The 16291-nt window shown below is 33.4% G+C and overlaps 1 protein-coding gene across 1 annotated transcript in view; it reads right to left on the bottom strand.

Annotated features, from left to right (window-relative positions):
* wg (wingless) overlaps window positions 1-16011 on the bottom strand; it is an 83019-nt gene extending 67008 nt beyond the window's left edge. The window contains exon 1 of the mRNA XM_065346865.1: window positions 15304-16011. Coding sequence (XP_065202937.1) covers window positions 15304-15413 — 110 coding nt within the window. The 5' untranslated portion in view covers window positions 15414-16011. The remainder of the gene's footprint in view (window positions 1-15303) is intronic.
* Between the last annotated feature and the right edge of the window lie 280 nt (window positions 16012-16291).

The following is a 16291-nucleotide window of genomic DNA, read 5'->3' as shown; positions in this document are numbered from 1 at the left end:
TATGTCACAACTCGATTTTTTGCTACCCAAATTGATTTCCACGCCTTCTGGAGAAATTTTGAAATACCTGCCGAAAGACAATTTCCACCATTTTCAAAAAATTCACTGAAAATCGAAAATTCCACTTGAGGAGCTCAAAATTTGATTCTAATGTGTAAATGACATGAAGGCAATTTTCATTTTTTTTTTTTTTTTGAAAAATTTGTTGCTTTAAAGAGAATTTAAAAAATCTTCTCTAAAACACACTGCAGCGAACTCTTCGGACAATATTTCAAAATATCCTCTTTTACAACAATCACTGGGTGATGAAAAAACTCATATTTATAAAATATTATAATTTTTTCAGTGTTCAGAAAAAACTGAATGGAAAAACCAAAATTCAAATTCATCCCCAACTTCCTTCCCCTTCTATAGTTTTGGAAGTACGTGGGAAGTAGCAATTTTCTCACTTTCAGGTGCTCCTGAAGCAGAAAAAACAAAGAAACATTCATCGAAAATAGTAAAAATTTCTATATTTTTACCCATCTTTCGTAGAGTATTATTTTGGAGTTTTCAAGTCTTCAAAAGTCAACCCCTTTCGAGAATACACGAATGAATACATTTTTGTTCGTTTTCATTTTGAAAATAGAGGAGGGGGGGTATTCGAAGGAAAAATTCGCCAAAGAAAACTTCACCTGATGCGAAAAATCAGCTACATCAGAATCGTAATGATTAACAATGTTTTGAAAAAGTTTTGTTCCATCAAGGCATCGTATTTCTCGAACTTTCGAGCTAACATCAAAAAGAGGAACGAGAGGGGGTATAAATGGAATCAAGATGACAAATTTTGAACATAAATTTATGCCTATAACGATTCAGTTTGTCATAGTATAAGATGAGACCGAGGAGTGGCGAGTGGCGGGTATATAAAATATTTGACAAGAAGAGCTCAATTTTAATCTTAGGACTTGCTCGAAATTTTTTAAACCGTACAAAGGTAGATGGAAAGATCAGGCAAAAATTTATTACCTGTCAAAATTTCAAATGCTGAAGTGCGTTTTTCGATTTTTGGTGAATTTTTGAAAATCAAACTTAGGCCAAAAATGAGAAAAAAAATCAAAATTTTATCAAATTGACCAAGAGAGCTGAAATTTGAGATATACCCTATTTTCGACATGCCAAATCGATTGGAACCGGTTTCCAACTATTTCGAGGAGCTCTGGAGCCTCCAGCAGATTTTTGAAACTCGAAGTTCCCACAAAATTTCATCAAATGGAGTTGGAAAGCCGAAATTTACTCAGCAACTAATGTCGTAATGTCTTCTGGAGCCTCCAGCAACTTCTTGAAAATTACTGGAGCCTCCAGCAGATTTTTGAAACTCGAAATTCCCACAAAATTTCATCAAATCGAGTTGGAAAGCCGAAATTCACACTGCAACTAATGTCTTTTGGGAGCCTCCAGTAACTTTTTGAAAATTACTGGAGCCTCCAGTAGATTTTTGAAACTTGAAATTTCCCCTTAATTTTATTAAAATGGAGATGGAAAGCCGAAATTTATTCTGCAAACTAATTTCAATCCGTTACGAAGTCGACTGCTGGTGGATTTCATTTCGTTTTGGAGCCTCCAGCGACTTTTTGAAAGGTTGTGTGGCGCTTTTTGCAGAAATGAAACTTCCAAAAAGTAGCTGGAAGCTTCAAAACCATTTGAAACCACCATGCAGTCGACTTCATATCGTATTGAAATTACTTTGCGAAGTAAATTTCAGCTTGCTAACTCTATTTGATAAAATGTTGTGGGAATCAAGTTTCAAAAATCTGGTGGAGACTCCAGTATTAGTAATTTTCAAAAAGTCGCTGGAGGCTTCAGAATGATTTGAACTCACCGGAAGTCGTCTTCAGAAGGTGTTAAAATTGGGGTGCAGAGTAAATTTCAGCTTTTCATCTCCATTTGATAAAATTTTGTAAAAATTTCAAGTTTCAGAAATCTACTGGAGGCTTTAATAATTTTAAAAATTCGCTGGAGACTTTAAAACGACTTGAAATCCACCTGCAGTCGACTTGGTAGCGTATTGAGATTCGTTCGCAGAATGAATTTCGGCTTTCCAACTCCATTTGATGAAATTTTGTGGGAATTTCGGGTTTAAAAAATCTGCTGGAGGCTCCAGTAATTTTCAAAAAGTTGCTGGAAGCTGCAAAAGACATTAGATGGAGAGTAAATTTCGGCTTTCCAACTCAATTTAATGAAATTTTGTGGGAATTTCGAGTTTCAAAAACCTGCTGGAGGCTCCAGAACTGCTCAAAACAGTTTGAAACCGGTTCCAATTGATTTGGCATGTCGAAAATAGGGTATATCCCAAATTGCAGTTTTCTTAATCAATTTGGTAAAATTTTGTTTTTTGCGATTTCGGCTAACCTGTCAGTCAAAATGGCCGCCATTTTGTTGGTAAGGTCACATTTTTTTTTAGGATAAGGGCTAGAAATGTTCCTTAGGACTCCCCTCATTTAAGAAAAAAGTTACCCAGATGATCGTGAGGGGAGGTGCAATAGATTCTTATGCGAGCCCCTGACTTGACATTTTTTTTTTTTTTTTTTTTTTTTGAAAAATACTCATCAAAAATGTTCAAATTTGAATTTTCCATAAATTCGTCAAAACATTGAAAAATAAATTTGGGCTGCTGAAATTGGGGTCTTAGACCATGCTTTTTCCAAAAATGGTGGCCTCATCCAGATCGAAAACGAACACCTGTAGAGGTTCCCTTGTCAAAGATGAATTTTCAAATTTTTTTTGTTTTGGTTTAGTCTTTTTTATCTTTATTTTAATGCTCATTTCTTGATTTAAATTTTAGTATCTAAAATTGAATTGTACAAAATTAAAATTTCACTCGATTGAACTTTTTTTTTCGATAAAAAACGCGAAAAACTATACGAACAAATTAAAATAGATGAATAAAAATCAGCTACCTATACAAATTAACTCGTCAACATTCCTACTATGCATTCGTATGGTGTAGATGACCCCCATCGATACCCCCTGCTGTTGAATAGGGTTGAGAAATAAAAAAAAACGTCGCGAAGAGATTCTTGAACTACAAAATGCAAGTCTGTTGGAATCAAAAATGCACAAATGTGTGTTTATAAAGCCTAGTGTAAGGGTGTGCGGGGGAGAAGGGGGTTTCAGAGAGTCTGTATTCATACTCGAAATAGTATACAGTACATAGTCGATATATAACGGTGCATATGCATGCCCTATGCACTGACCATCTCAGTCACAAGTGGACCAATTATCTTAGTAAAAGGTAACATACTATAAAAGAGAAGCGAAGAGAAAAAAAAACCTATATCTATACAAAAGCATACATTCGAACACTGTCCAGTCTGAATTCTTTCTTTCTCCGCGGCGATCGATAGCTTCTGTATGGGTTTTTTCAATCGACTGACCAGTGTCTCGGACACTCTGGAAAGCAGATGAAGAGAAAAAAAAACTCGAGCAAATAAGCGTGTCTTCGAGTGTTGTCAAAGACGTGAGAAAAAAGTTGCATACAGGGGCTGCTGGCGATGCTCTGGTTGCTGCCAAGAAGAAAGCGAAAGTTGGATGAGAGCAGGTATCATCACAGTGTGAGCCAATCGATGCCTCCAGCAGAGACCCTATGCGATGAGTTTTTGTCGATTGTGTGAAGAATTGTGCCAATTTCACGCCGTCAGCATCGGGGTATGCGTGATGTACGATGAAAGATACGACTGCGTGATGGCAGGAGGTTAATGAAAAGGTTTATAAGGTAGAAAGATTTCGAGCTGTTCGGATATAAGGGTGGATTTTTTGGTATTTTGGATTTTGGCGTGGTTTAAATATTTATGATGAAGTTTTTTTAAGATGAGCTGTGTACGTGGGTTTTTTTCTGGAGGTATTTAAGTATTGCTGCGGACGAGTTTTGATTCGAGAATTCCCACGTGTTTGAATTTGGAAAATAAAACGCGAAATTAGCAAATAAATGACGTGTAATTTTTGGTGTATTGATCGTAAAAATGGTGTTGGAATAATTTTTCGGGTGGAATTGGTGAAAATGCATATTTTTATGCACCGCAATCGTCATAAACCATTTTGTTGCGTCTTCCCTGTAGATTTTTAACCGATGAAAAATATGTAAGTTGATAGATAAAAATCTGAAAATGATGATTTGAAATAATTATACATGAAATTAATGGCATTCTTGACGCTCGAAGATTGTGACTTTTTTGGTAAAATGAATAGATAAAAAAATCGAGAGACGAATATGTTTAAAAAAAAAAAAAGATCCTTATCGATTCCGATTTAGTACCTGATTTACCTACTTAGTATCCGTGAGTTGTGTAATCATTTCAGCAATATCTTCCACTTTCACAGCTGTCTACCATTTTCTTCTCATTTTTTCGAATTGTGAGATGAAAGATTCACGATACTTTTTCAAATTCACTTCAAATTGACGCAAAATATCGTTAAATTTTTTTTGGAAAATTCAACTTCGTTTTGGTAAATTTATAGTCACCTATCGAATTTTTTTTCAGTCATCTAATGACCTAAGTTTTGATATGCAATCTGAGAGATAAATATTTATTGTGAAAATTCCATCTCGTGTATTTTCGTTCAATTTACATTTTTTTAATGATTTAATTAAATTTAATGAAACCATTACTGATTAATCAGTTCGTAATATTTATAAATTAATCCTTCGGTTAATTCCTGCGCTGTTATTTACTCAGATGAATTTGTATCAAAATTGAATAATTAATCGTCAATTCTCAGGTATTTGCCAGGAATGGCTGAGAAATTTAAATAGGTAGATAATAATAAAAATACTTGATTTAATATTTATCTAATACCTTTCAAGTAAATTCGTCAAATCCACGTGTGTGGCATTCGAATTAAAAAGTATGAAAATAAAATTGAAAAATACGTAACTAAGTGAGCATAAAAGGTAATTATAAGCTTAAAATAAATTCGAGGAATCTAAATGAGAAATGCGTAGTTTATCATTCCTTATTCTCGTGCTATCTATCTTGGTTGCAGAATGTTTCGTTGAATCGATCTATTCTTGTTTGATACATTCATCTCGATGTTGGAAATTGTAGAAAAGGAAGTTATTTTGTTTGTTTAGAGGGAAGGTTGGCAAAAAATTTCAACTGTGTCATAATTTCTCTTATCGACTTTTTTTGGTAAAAAAAGAAAACGTGAGGAAAGGTTTTGAAATGATCGAGGCAACTTTTTGTCTGCTTGTCTGTTTTTTTCCAAAATGAACTAACAAAAAGTAATGTAAATATTTTCGTAAATATTAATTTTTTGCTCAAAATCTGATTTCCTGTTTTTTTTTTTTTTTGAAAACCCCTGAACGTAGGTACCTACCTACATTTTAGATTTTATTCTGAAAATATTTCTTTCCTCTCGAAAAATGATACGTTTCAGTTCCAATAACACTAAATTTTGGGCAAAATTACTAAAATTTGATTGATTCTATCATGATTCAATACAAATTGTGCGGCAGAAAAATGAGCTAAAAAAATACAGCTGTGGTTGAATTAGGATAATTTTAGGATTTTTTGGTCTTGTTGTTGCATAAAATTTAGTTGAATTGTATGAAATCACATCTAAATATCAAAATTATGGGCTGAAGAGGATTTCACATTTCCATCTTGAAGTGTTGCGAATTTTTATTCAAAGTATACTCTGAATAAAAATGTTTTCAGCTCAGTTGGTCATTTCTCGGAGTTTTCGTAGAAAGATTATATTTTTACGATTTGCAATTAGCTTTTGAAATCGAGTTTTAATTTTCCAAAATAATATCGTCGTTGAAATTGTCCCCAAATAATCACTTGAAATTTTCCGGAATCACACTTCAAAGAAACAAAATTGGATATGGGTTCACGAGTTTTCAAATCTTCTTTGGCAAGTGAGATTTTTTTTTTTAATTTTTTTTTTTCAAAAGCGAGTACGATTCATGATACTCTATCTAATTTTATTTCAACGTCAAGAAATCATCATTCTCCAAGCCACACAGTTTATTCTTGGAGAGGGGGAATTTGAGTGAGAATGCATCAAAAGTACATAGAAAAGTATTTGAAAAATACTCCTCAATTTGATGATATTTTGTTTTATGATTTTTTTTCAGATAGGTATAATTTTGTTGAAAATTATCTAATATTTTATAAAATAAATAAGAGGAAAACATGGTATGCATTCAAGGAGAAAAAAAATTATTGTGTAAAAAATGAAATCCTGAAACATGTTCAACTCATATTATTTTTTTTCCAAAAGAAAAAAGTGCCACGTTTTTTGTCATTAAAAAAAAAAAAATCTTGGCTCAGATTACAAAAGCAAATTTCCTCTTCCTTTCAAATGTCTTTGAATACCTACATGAAAAATGCATTCAAAATAGCCAGAACTAAAATAAAATTTTTCCATTTTTACCAATTTTAAAATTATTTAAAAATAACAAAAATTGAGATAAATTTTTTCATTTTAAGCAATTTTGAAATTATTTTTCGTGGCTTGAGGTGAAATTTTGTTAATAAAATTTGAAAAGTAGTTGATGTTTTGATGTTTTCAGTGCTGTTGTAATGAATATAGGCCCATTTTTTCAGTATTGAAGCTAAATGACGGTAAAGCCCCTTCAAAGATCTCAAAAATTGGAAAGGTTTTTTTTTGTAATGTAAACCTGCCCACTGATTTTTTTGTAACGTCAATGTGCCAAAATTGGTGAAAAATTGCGATTGATTAGAAATAAGGATTTGTGCGTTCGAATGATGATTTTTATGACATTTCGTGCCATTTTAAGGAAGTTTTTTTGGAATGTGTGGTTTCTTCTTTCTTTTTGGTTTTTAAAAGAAACAAAACTATTGGTTTTGTTAGGGGAAGGAAGGTTGTAACCGAAAATTTGTTGACTGATGTGAGAAAAAAATATCATCATGACTTATACATAAAAAATTTTTATTTCCCTTGTTCAATTTTTAAAAGGCTCAAATGTGGAATTTTTTATTTTGTAAGAGGTAAACAAATGGCTCCGAACGTAGCTTGGTAGGTTAAAACGCAAGTTTCGGTTTCAATTTAGAAATTTGAAGTTTGATAAAAAAGCAAAATAACCCGATCGAACTGAGGGCAAAAGCTTTCAAAAAATTCATATTTTGATTAGTGAAAAGCTTTGTTTTTGTTTTTTTTTTTAAATGTGAGGTGTTTGATTTTTTTGGTTTTAAAATTTTAGAATTTGGGTCAAGGATGATGGTTTTTTAAAAATTCCCATTTTTGAAAAGAAAAGCAAACAGGCCTGAACGAACTGAGGGCAAAAAATTCGTACTTTGACAGGTGAAAAAAGCACCGTTTTTTATGTGCTGAGGAGTTCCTTTTTTTGATTGTGAATAGTAGATTTTTAGAAAGTTTGATTTTATCCCCCCCCCCCTCCTAATTTCATTGCTGGTTTTCAATTTATATTGATTTCGTTTTCGGTTTTGGTTTCGGTTTCACAGTGCTGCAAATTTCATCCCAAAGTCAGTACTGAATGATTGAATTACTCAGTCGTATTAAATTTTCATTAACTGAATCAGTGTTTTCAAAAGTAATTACCAATTTTGAGTATTCAAATGAGTAGTTTAAGAATGCACCTCAATTGAAGTACATTTTTTCTAATTTCTAATTTGATGTTTGGTGATGCCAAACACTTCTGAGTTGAAGGAGCCTGCTTTGATGGTAAAAATTCATGCTGATTAATCGATGAAAATTTACAATTTCAAATTTCAAAAAGAGACTGATCCCCATTGGAAATTTTCTCATTTGATTGTCTAGTCATAAAACTAAAATTTTTTAGCAAAAATTTCCGAAGTGATGATTTTTGGTCCAAAATGAGAGTAAAATGGTATTTTAAATTGGGAAATTCAAGATTTCTGACATTTTGTAGTCTCGTTCCACTGATTATGAGTAACATTCCAGAATAGAGACACATCCTCCTCGCATACAAAATACAAATACTTCATCATCAGTTCTTCTTCTATGAAGAACCCCTTCAATAAACAACACATTTTTCATTTGAAAAGATTCCACGAAACCACAATTTCTCGTATAAACGAAAAAAAAAAAAAAAAAAATGGAAAATTCCAGCATATGTTTCAATCTTTTACACTCGTCGTACGAAATATCTATCGAGAAAATCAAAACATATCGCCGCGAGTACGAGCAAACTGCAAATAAAAGGGACGAGGAGAGGGCAAGAGGTTGAAAAATTCCTTCAATACTGCATATTTATCGTATAGCTATAGGTAAAGGTATGTAGTATGTAGGTACATATTACATACATTATACATACGTTTACCTACATTGTACACAATTATCGCTTCGTGGAGGGTACATTACGCGGAAAATTCACGTTGCTCGAAGGTATTATCTTAATCCGACTAAATATTTATTTAGTTAATCCGACGTGATGTTGCGTCGCGTCGGCGGCCACAGCAGCGGCAAATTTCTCACATGTACATACCTATACCTATATGTATGTAGAGAACAAGTGTGCATTTTTGTAAACTGTATAGAATTTCGTGTTATAGGTCTGAAAGCGATAGTCCAGGGTCACTCCTCCTCCCCTCTCCCCATTCCATATAATACGAAAATATCTCCATTTCTATAATATATAAATTATGTGTGGTGGAGAAAAAAAAACAATAACGCGAGTTATTAAAAATATCGAGTCCCGAAGGTATAAACGCGATCATTATAAATACCAATATGGTGCTGAACGATCTCCCACGTGCATCATCAGCATCATCATCATCATTATAATACGAATATACATATATCATGGAAATATAGGCATCACGCGAACTATATGATATACCAATTACCCACCTAGGAGAATGGAAAGATTCGGTATTAAGTTATCTTCTATTATTATGGAAAATTAAAACGTATTAAATATAGGAGATTCAAAGGGGTAATATCGCAGGCGAGAGATTAAACATGTCATTTTCAAGAATCGACCATACGATGATGAAGGGTAAAATGTATACGACGAAATGAGGATGGTAGTGAGGCAAAAGCAATTAATCGGTTGACAAGGCATGCGAAAAATTAGCCTACGGTGTCCAATTTCAACCTGTATAGATATGCGAACGATTGAAAAAAAGAGATACTTATCGTTAAATGTACCCGGCCACCTACCGATACGTGGTGGCGAACAATACACCCTGTGTTTGTCTTCATCTTCATCAGCATCATCATCACTATACATCGAAAGGATAGATTTTGGTGAAAAAGTAGGTATACCTTTTGATGGTCGCGAGTTAATCCTCGCAAATAGAACGACGAGTATCATGAGCAGATTTTCAAGTCGCGGTATACTGTATACATATATTGAAGGATGAAGAATACGAGAAAAGAAAGGATGAAATTATATTCAGCGTTATAAGAAGCGAGCCACAACAATGACCGTCATCTCGATCTAATTCCAAAATGAACTCAATTTTTAAGTGGTCTTCTAAATGGCAATATATGTACCTATAGCCTACCAATAGATGAAACAGACTTTGGTTCTATACTCGATTTAAATGGACTAGCGGCAGGTTTAAGGATATAAATACCTGGCATATTGCTATGGGTAATATTGTCACCGGGAGTGAATGGTCAACCCAACTGATTCGACCAAGTGGAAGAGAAATTCTGATGCCAAATCAAGTGCGATAAAAGGGATCTTGGCGAATAGATTTGCCAAACTAGGATTATATTATTTATTGTACACGCGAGATGAACCGAGTATAAAACCAATACAAACAAAATCCTCGAGATCGAGTTGAGTCTCTGCTCTTTGAGAAGTAGAAGTGTTCAGCTCTTGAAATAGAAACAAACTTCGTATAGGTAGGTACCTTTGTGTGGAGAGGTATCTAAACTTGTGTGTGATCGTGTAGGGTATTTATTTGCTTAGTTACTCGTATTTATGTTGTGTGGGTATTTTTCGCCCTTTTTGAGGGCGTTGATTTGAAATAAATATGTTTCAGTTTGGAGTGTAAAGGATCTGATGACTAAAAAAACTATTTTGATTGGGGTTTCAAAAGCAAAAAAAATTTTGGAAATTGATTGGAATTGGTTTTAAATCCCTGGGGTGATTTTTTGGGGAGTTTTTCGTTTTTGGGATTAGAGAAATTTGGTTTTGAAAAGTTTGAATTCAAAATTGCGGTATAATATTTTGATGTTTTGATATTTTCAGTGCGTTTTTAATGAATGTGGGCCCATTTTTTTCAGTATTGAAGCTAAATGACGGTAAAGCCCCTTCAAAGAGCTCAAAAATTGAAAAGTTTTTTTTGGAATGTAAACCTGCCCACTGATTTTTTTGTAACGTCAATGTGCCAAAATTGGTGAAAAATTGCAATTGATCAAAAATAAGGATTTGTGTGTTCGAATGATGATTTTTATGTGATTTTCTGTCATTTTAAGGAAGTTTTTTTGGAATGTAAACTCACCTACTGATTTTTTTTTTGTAACATCGGTGTACCAAAATTGATGAAAAATTGCAAATGAGTATTTGCGCGTTCGATTGATGATTTTTAGGGTGCGTTATGCCAGTTTGAGGAAGTTTTTTTTTGGAATGTAAACCCGTCTATTGATTTTTTTGTAACGTCAGTGTGCCAAAATCGATACAAAATTGCAAAAGAGTATTTGTGCGTTGAATGATGGTTTTTATGAGGTTTTGTGCTATTTTGAGGTAATGAATCGTATCCAATGGAGGCTGAAGCTGTTGAGTATTTTTTTTATTTTTTTGGTATACTTTACTGAAGTTTAATTGAGAATGTTTTCAATTCTAATGAATTAAGTGAAATTTGGTGGCAAAACGTGAGAGTTGAATAGTTAAGATGATGAGGAAACTCAACACGAAGCTTCAGGTTCTCCCAGTTTGGGGTTTTAAGCCCTATTGAGATGACTTTTGACGATGTCAAAGAATATTTTCAGCGAAAATTGTAAAAAATATTTCAAAATTGGGCAATAGGATGGTGATATTTTTGTTTTATACAATTGTGAATAGCTTTTGAAACCGAATTCAAAGGTTCAAAAGTACCTAGTTCATTCCATGTCAACTTGACTTGATGTAAAAATTGATGGTAACAAGTCAATTTGCGCAATTTCGACCTCGGTAATAAAAAATAAAATTGTGTTTTTTTCGGAATCTTCAGAATTTTTTAAATTGAGAAAACAAAAATCATCTTCCCAAATTTTTTGATAAATGATCATCTTAAAAAGTTCTACTTGGGGTGCAATTTTTCTGATGGAGAAATATCATTTTTCAACACATGAAATATTTTTTCTGAATTGCTGATCTTGTTACAAAATGTTGAATTTGGCAAAATGATTGCTAATTTGGAGAATTGTATATAGTCAAGGCGGTGAAAAAATCCAACATTAAGCTTCTGATTCCCCTTGTTGTGAGTTCTAAGCTCCCTTCCGATTATTTTTGACGATCACAGCGAATATTTCCACCAAATAGAAGTTTGATAACGAAGCCCTTTTTCATTTTAATTCATATTTCTCAAAAAAAAATTGAAAAAATTCTCAATAAACTTGAAAATTGAGCCCTTTTTTATTTTAGTTCATTTTTTTCAACAAAAATTTGAAAACTTTTTATAAAAAAATTAAGAAAAACTTCGAAAAGCGATGAATTTTTGAACGCCCACGAAGGTGTTGTGGATAAAATTCAACGCTCGTGAAAACAGCTCACAAGCCAGACCAAAACTGAAATTGAAAATCATATAATATAGAAAACAGATGCCCACCAATGCCGATGCTACAGACTGTAGTGTGATCATGTCATTGATCTCGCGAACGCGAACCGCGATGAGTATATTATTTTTATTTCGTGCTGTGAAATTAGTACTACTACAAGCGTCGTATGTCTCGCCTAATAAAGCTCCCAGGGTGCTCCCAGCACGCATGCTCGTTACCATAAAAATTCTCTCTCAGTGATGCTAGACCCAGAAGCGTCTTAGGCGACAATTTTCGCTTATTTATGATTTTTTTTATTATTTTATATTTTTATCGCCGGTACTCTTTTCTTTTTTTTTTCACCTACCTACCAGTGTTGAAAACTCGAAAGCCACGAGTTTTAAGTCAAATTAGCCTGGACTGGAAGCAGACGAGAGGAATAATAATGAAATCGTAGTGGAGGGGAAAGGAAATTGTTATTTATAAGATTTTCGACTCCTAATGGGAACTTTTTATAGAAATTTTATGGATTAAAATATGACTCGATTGATAATTCTGTTTTATTATCATTTTTTTTTTTTGGTTGCAGATGCTCGAGTTGCTGGTGAAGCTGAAGCTGAATAATTCCACCGGAAAATGTACTGGTGAGTAATTTAATTAAAGTTTTAGGGGTAGGTTTTTTTTCAAAGTGAAATTGGGACTTTATGATGGTCACGTTTTCGGGGTCTCGAATTATTTATTATCTATTGGATCTTCAATAATTTTTATTTCCACTTGTGAGTTTAATCTTTATGTGCCTTAAACATGCATTGAATAATTTTAAACGAGATATAAGTTAATATTCCCCTCTATCCCTGCCCCTCCGATGACGAATATTTTTTGAAAACTTGTTGATTGTATCAACGCTGAAAAATTTTACGATCTTTATACATTTTGAATATCTTACTCATTTTTTCTTGAATTATTTTTGAAAAAAATGAATGAAATTCTTGGAGAGACTATGACTCAGATTTAAAGAATTTGAGTTGAAAGAAATATTATATCGCGATTGTAATTATTTTTTTTTCAAACGAATTAATTCGAATGCACGAGAATTTTGTCTGAAATGCAAATCACTTTTGAAAATACGAGTATTTTGACTCTTTGGTGTTTTCGAACCTTGAAAAATTTCGAATCCCGGATCCGACGATCTTGATAGTTTTATTTTATTCGAAAGAAAGCGTGCGCGTGCGTTGATTTCGAAGTAGCATAAATTTTACTTTTTCACCCACGTGGTTCTCATTTCGAGATGAATATCATTTTGTATCGTATTTTGTAGTCCCGCTTCCTTCCCCCTCCCCTCACTTTTCAGAATATTTTGATGTGAATTTTCTTGACTAAAGGAGGATTAAAATTTGCTGGAACTTTTGGTAGGTAATAAAAAAGGAGGTGGGATGGCAGTTTTTTTTTACGTACTTGGAAAGAATATTATTTGGTTTTTTGTGGCAACTCGTGTGACACTCCCCTCTCTCCCTCCACTCTCTCTTGATCAATATTTTGGCACAAAATGTGAGCGTTTTTTCCCCTTCAAATTCTTGTGTTTTCTTTTTTGAATGGAAATTCTAGTGATTAAGATATTTTGATCGAAGAATAGACACAAGTTGGGTTTTAGTTTTTTTGACGAATTTTTAAAATTTTTTAAAATTTAGAGAACTTGTTTTTCGATGCGTTTTTTCAACGTTCTCATAAAATATAGATATATATTAATTTTTCGATTGATTATATCAATTTAAGTAAATAATTATTTGAATTCCACCCCACCACCTTAAAAACGTTGATTTTTGCCATTCTAGAGACTCCAGCAAGCTTTCAATTTTCTTTAGAACTCTCTAATTATACTCTGGAAGGGCCAGAAATTAATTTTTAGACTTTTAATTAAGTTCAGACGTATTGGGTCTTCTTTTGGCCGTTTTAGGAACATCAATTTGAAGATTTTCGGTCCTTCCAGAGAAATCTGAAATTTCTGGAGGAAATTCAAATCACTCTGAAGGCTTCAAAATGGTCCAAGTGCGATTGTTTTCGAGTTGGGCGAGCATTCAGACCCTCGAGGCGGTATTTTGAAGGGGGAAAAACGCTCCTTAGTGTAACTTATAAAAAAAAAAAATCTGGAAATTCTCAAATTGTTCAATAATTTGCTTATGAACTTGGCGCTCCTGGGATTTCATAATAGTAATAGCATAAAATGGTTGAAAGGGTGCTCACTGCTCAATAAGCACACCTACCAAAATTACATGTGCAATAGTTCATTTTTTTGGACGTTTTGGAGCAAGTTGGAGTTTCTGGAGAAAATAGAAAATACGCTGGAGGCTCCAGAATGGCCGAAAACTGGCATCTTTCGAAATGAGTGGGCTGTAGTGAGCTAATTATTCGGGTTGATTCATTTTTTAGACTAAAAAAAAATATCAAAAAATCTTTCTAGCAATTTTTTTCAACGATTTTGAATTTTTAAAAATTTGTGAAAAAATTCAAAAATGAATTTCAGCACTTGAAATTTATTTTTCGAGGATTATGGGACAATGGACATGCTTTTTTGACTGTTTCGATTTTGTTCAAATCGAAGGGTGTGTTCAAAAAGGTTCTTTACTCACGTCAGAAATAAATTAAATTTATGAATTTTCATCGATTTTTTTCCTGTAATTTCTTCAATATTTTTTTTTCAAGGGAGAAATTGAGAATTTGAATAAAAATTGATCATTTGGTTGGTTTTTTTGGTATTTTTACCATTTCCAATAAATTTACATCTCAACATCTGGCTAGCAATAATTTTGATTTTTTCCCCAATGAATACAAATTTCGACAAATGAATGCCAAACTTAGTCTTATTTCAGATAATTTTCAGATGAAAAATATTTTACATGAAAAAATCAATCAAATTACATCAGATTTTTAACTTTTCACTTTTTCAGTTTCAAAAATTCCAATTCTGCGTAGTTTTAGAATTTTTAATTAAAATTTATTTTCTATGAAAGATTCGAATTATCTCTCATAATGACCATGATTTTTCAGCAGATGCGATTTGATTTCAATTTTTTAATTTTTTTATTCAAGATTAATAAATTTTCAACCTTATGTATAAATTTTCATGTGAAATGAAATCATTTTTTTGGCATTCTGACGAAAGATGGTGAAAATTTTTGCGTCAGTATACGAGTTGTTCGAGTATATTTTTGTGGAAATAAAATATAAAAAGAAAACACTTTTGCCAAAATAACCACGAATCAAGATAACATTGCTCCAAAGCACATGAGGTCAATGTATTTTTTTCCTTCAACAATGTCACAATCTAAGCTATTTCTATTATACATTTTGGAACGTTAATATGGCTGGTGAATTTTTTGAATATTTTGTCGAGATTGGGTCATTGACTGTCTGTTTTCATTTCAAGTTTTTTTCAACAGGAATATAAAAATTCCAAAAAAAATCTACATACGTATATTTCGTGCTTTCATGTGTGTGTTTCGTTAAAATTCACTTTAGATATTACGAGTAAGGTAATTAACGAACGAACCGAACCGAGTAATTAAGAAATTAAACGCGATTACGAATTATAAAATGATTAATTATCATCTAGATGAAAGTACTTACCACCAATTACTGCCTTTTCCACGTCCCGGCTTGACTGTAGTTGTGACTTGCAAATCACCGAGGCCCCACAGAGCCGTTAGCATAGCAACCCGAAGGACCCTCGACCACATGTCCTCCGTTTACATCTCATTCGTAAAAATTTATTATCACAGTAGCATCGAAACCGCGATCGCGCCGGTCGATTTAATCGATTGTTAATTCGTAAATTATTTATTGGTCGCGTTTCGTAATAATAATAATGCCTCGTTCGACGATAAGAGTATTTTAATTTAATTAGGCGAGTGAAAAACACGAAAATAAAAACACCTTATTTGAAAAACGAAAAAAATACCGAAAAAAAATAACGAATAAACGAGAAAATTATTAATACAATATAAAAATTCACCAAGTTGTTATCGCGATAACGAAATATAATTAAATGAAGGATACGTGCTTCGTGTATAAAAACGACGATCGAACTCGCGACAGAGAGACGCAGGGGGACCCGAGGGAGGAAAAAAAATTGGTAAAATTTTGCACCGGGGTGCAGCGTAACGAAGGATGAAATTACACCTCGGTCCTCGGTTGCGATTTTTCGTATCGACTATTTAGGTAAGGTATATGTGGATGGATATGCACAATATACCTGCACAAAGATATAGATACCGTATACGGACTAACGTAACATCCGATGATATGGGAAACGGTCAGTTCGTCAACTTTCATTGAACTAGATCTTTCAATTACCCGCGACCTAGCAAGGGAGGTCGGCGGTGCACCGTAGACCGCCTTTTGTACTCGAAGGAGGTACCCAGCGCAGCCAATCGTATCGTACAGATGAGGCTAAACGACCGGTGAACAAGGTGCGTGCGCACGAATCGTACACGTGGTTTTACAGACACGATGGTCGCGGTCCTGGTCCAGATGCAGCATCTTGCGAGATACAAGACCGAGATCGCGAGATCACGAGAGTATTGAGGCAGTTCGAGCGGTGAAATGTTGATGAGTT

This window comes from Planococcus citri, chromosome 1 (assembly GCF_950023065.1).
Source record: "Planococcus citri chromosome 1, ihPlaCitr1.1, whole genome shotgun sequence".
NCBI classification, from domain to species: Eukaryota; Metazoa; Arthropoda; class Insecta; order Hemiptera; family Pseudococcidae; genus Planococcus; species Planococcus citri.
Note: the sequence above shows the minus strand (reverse complement) of the source record. Positions and strands in the feature narration are given on the sequence as shown.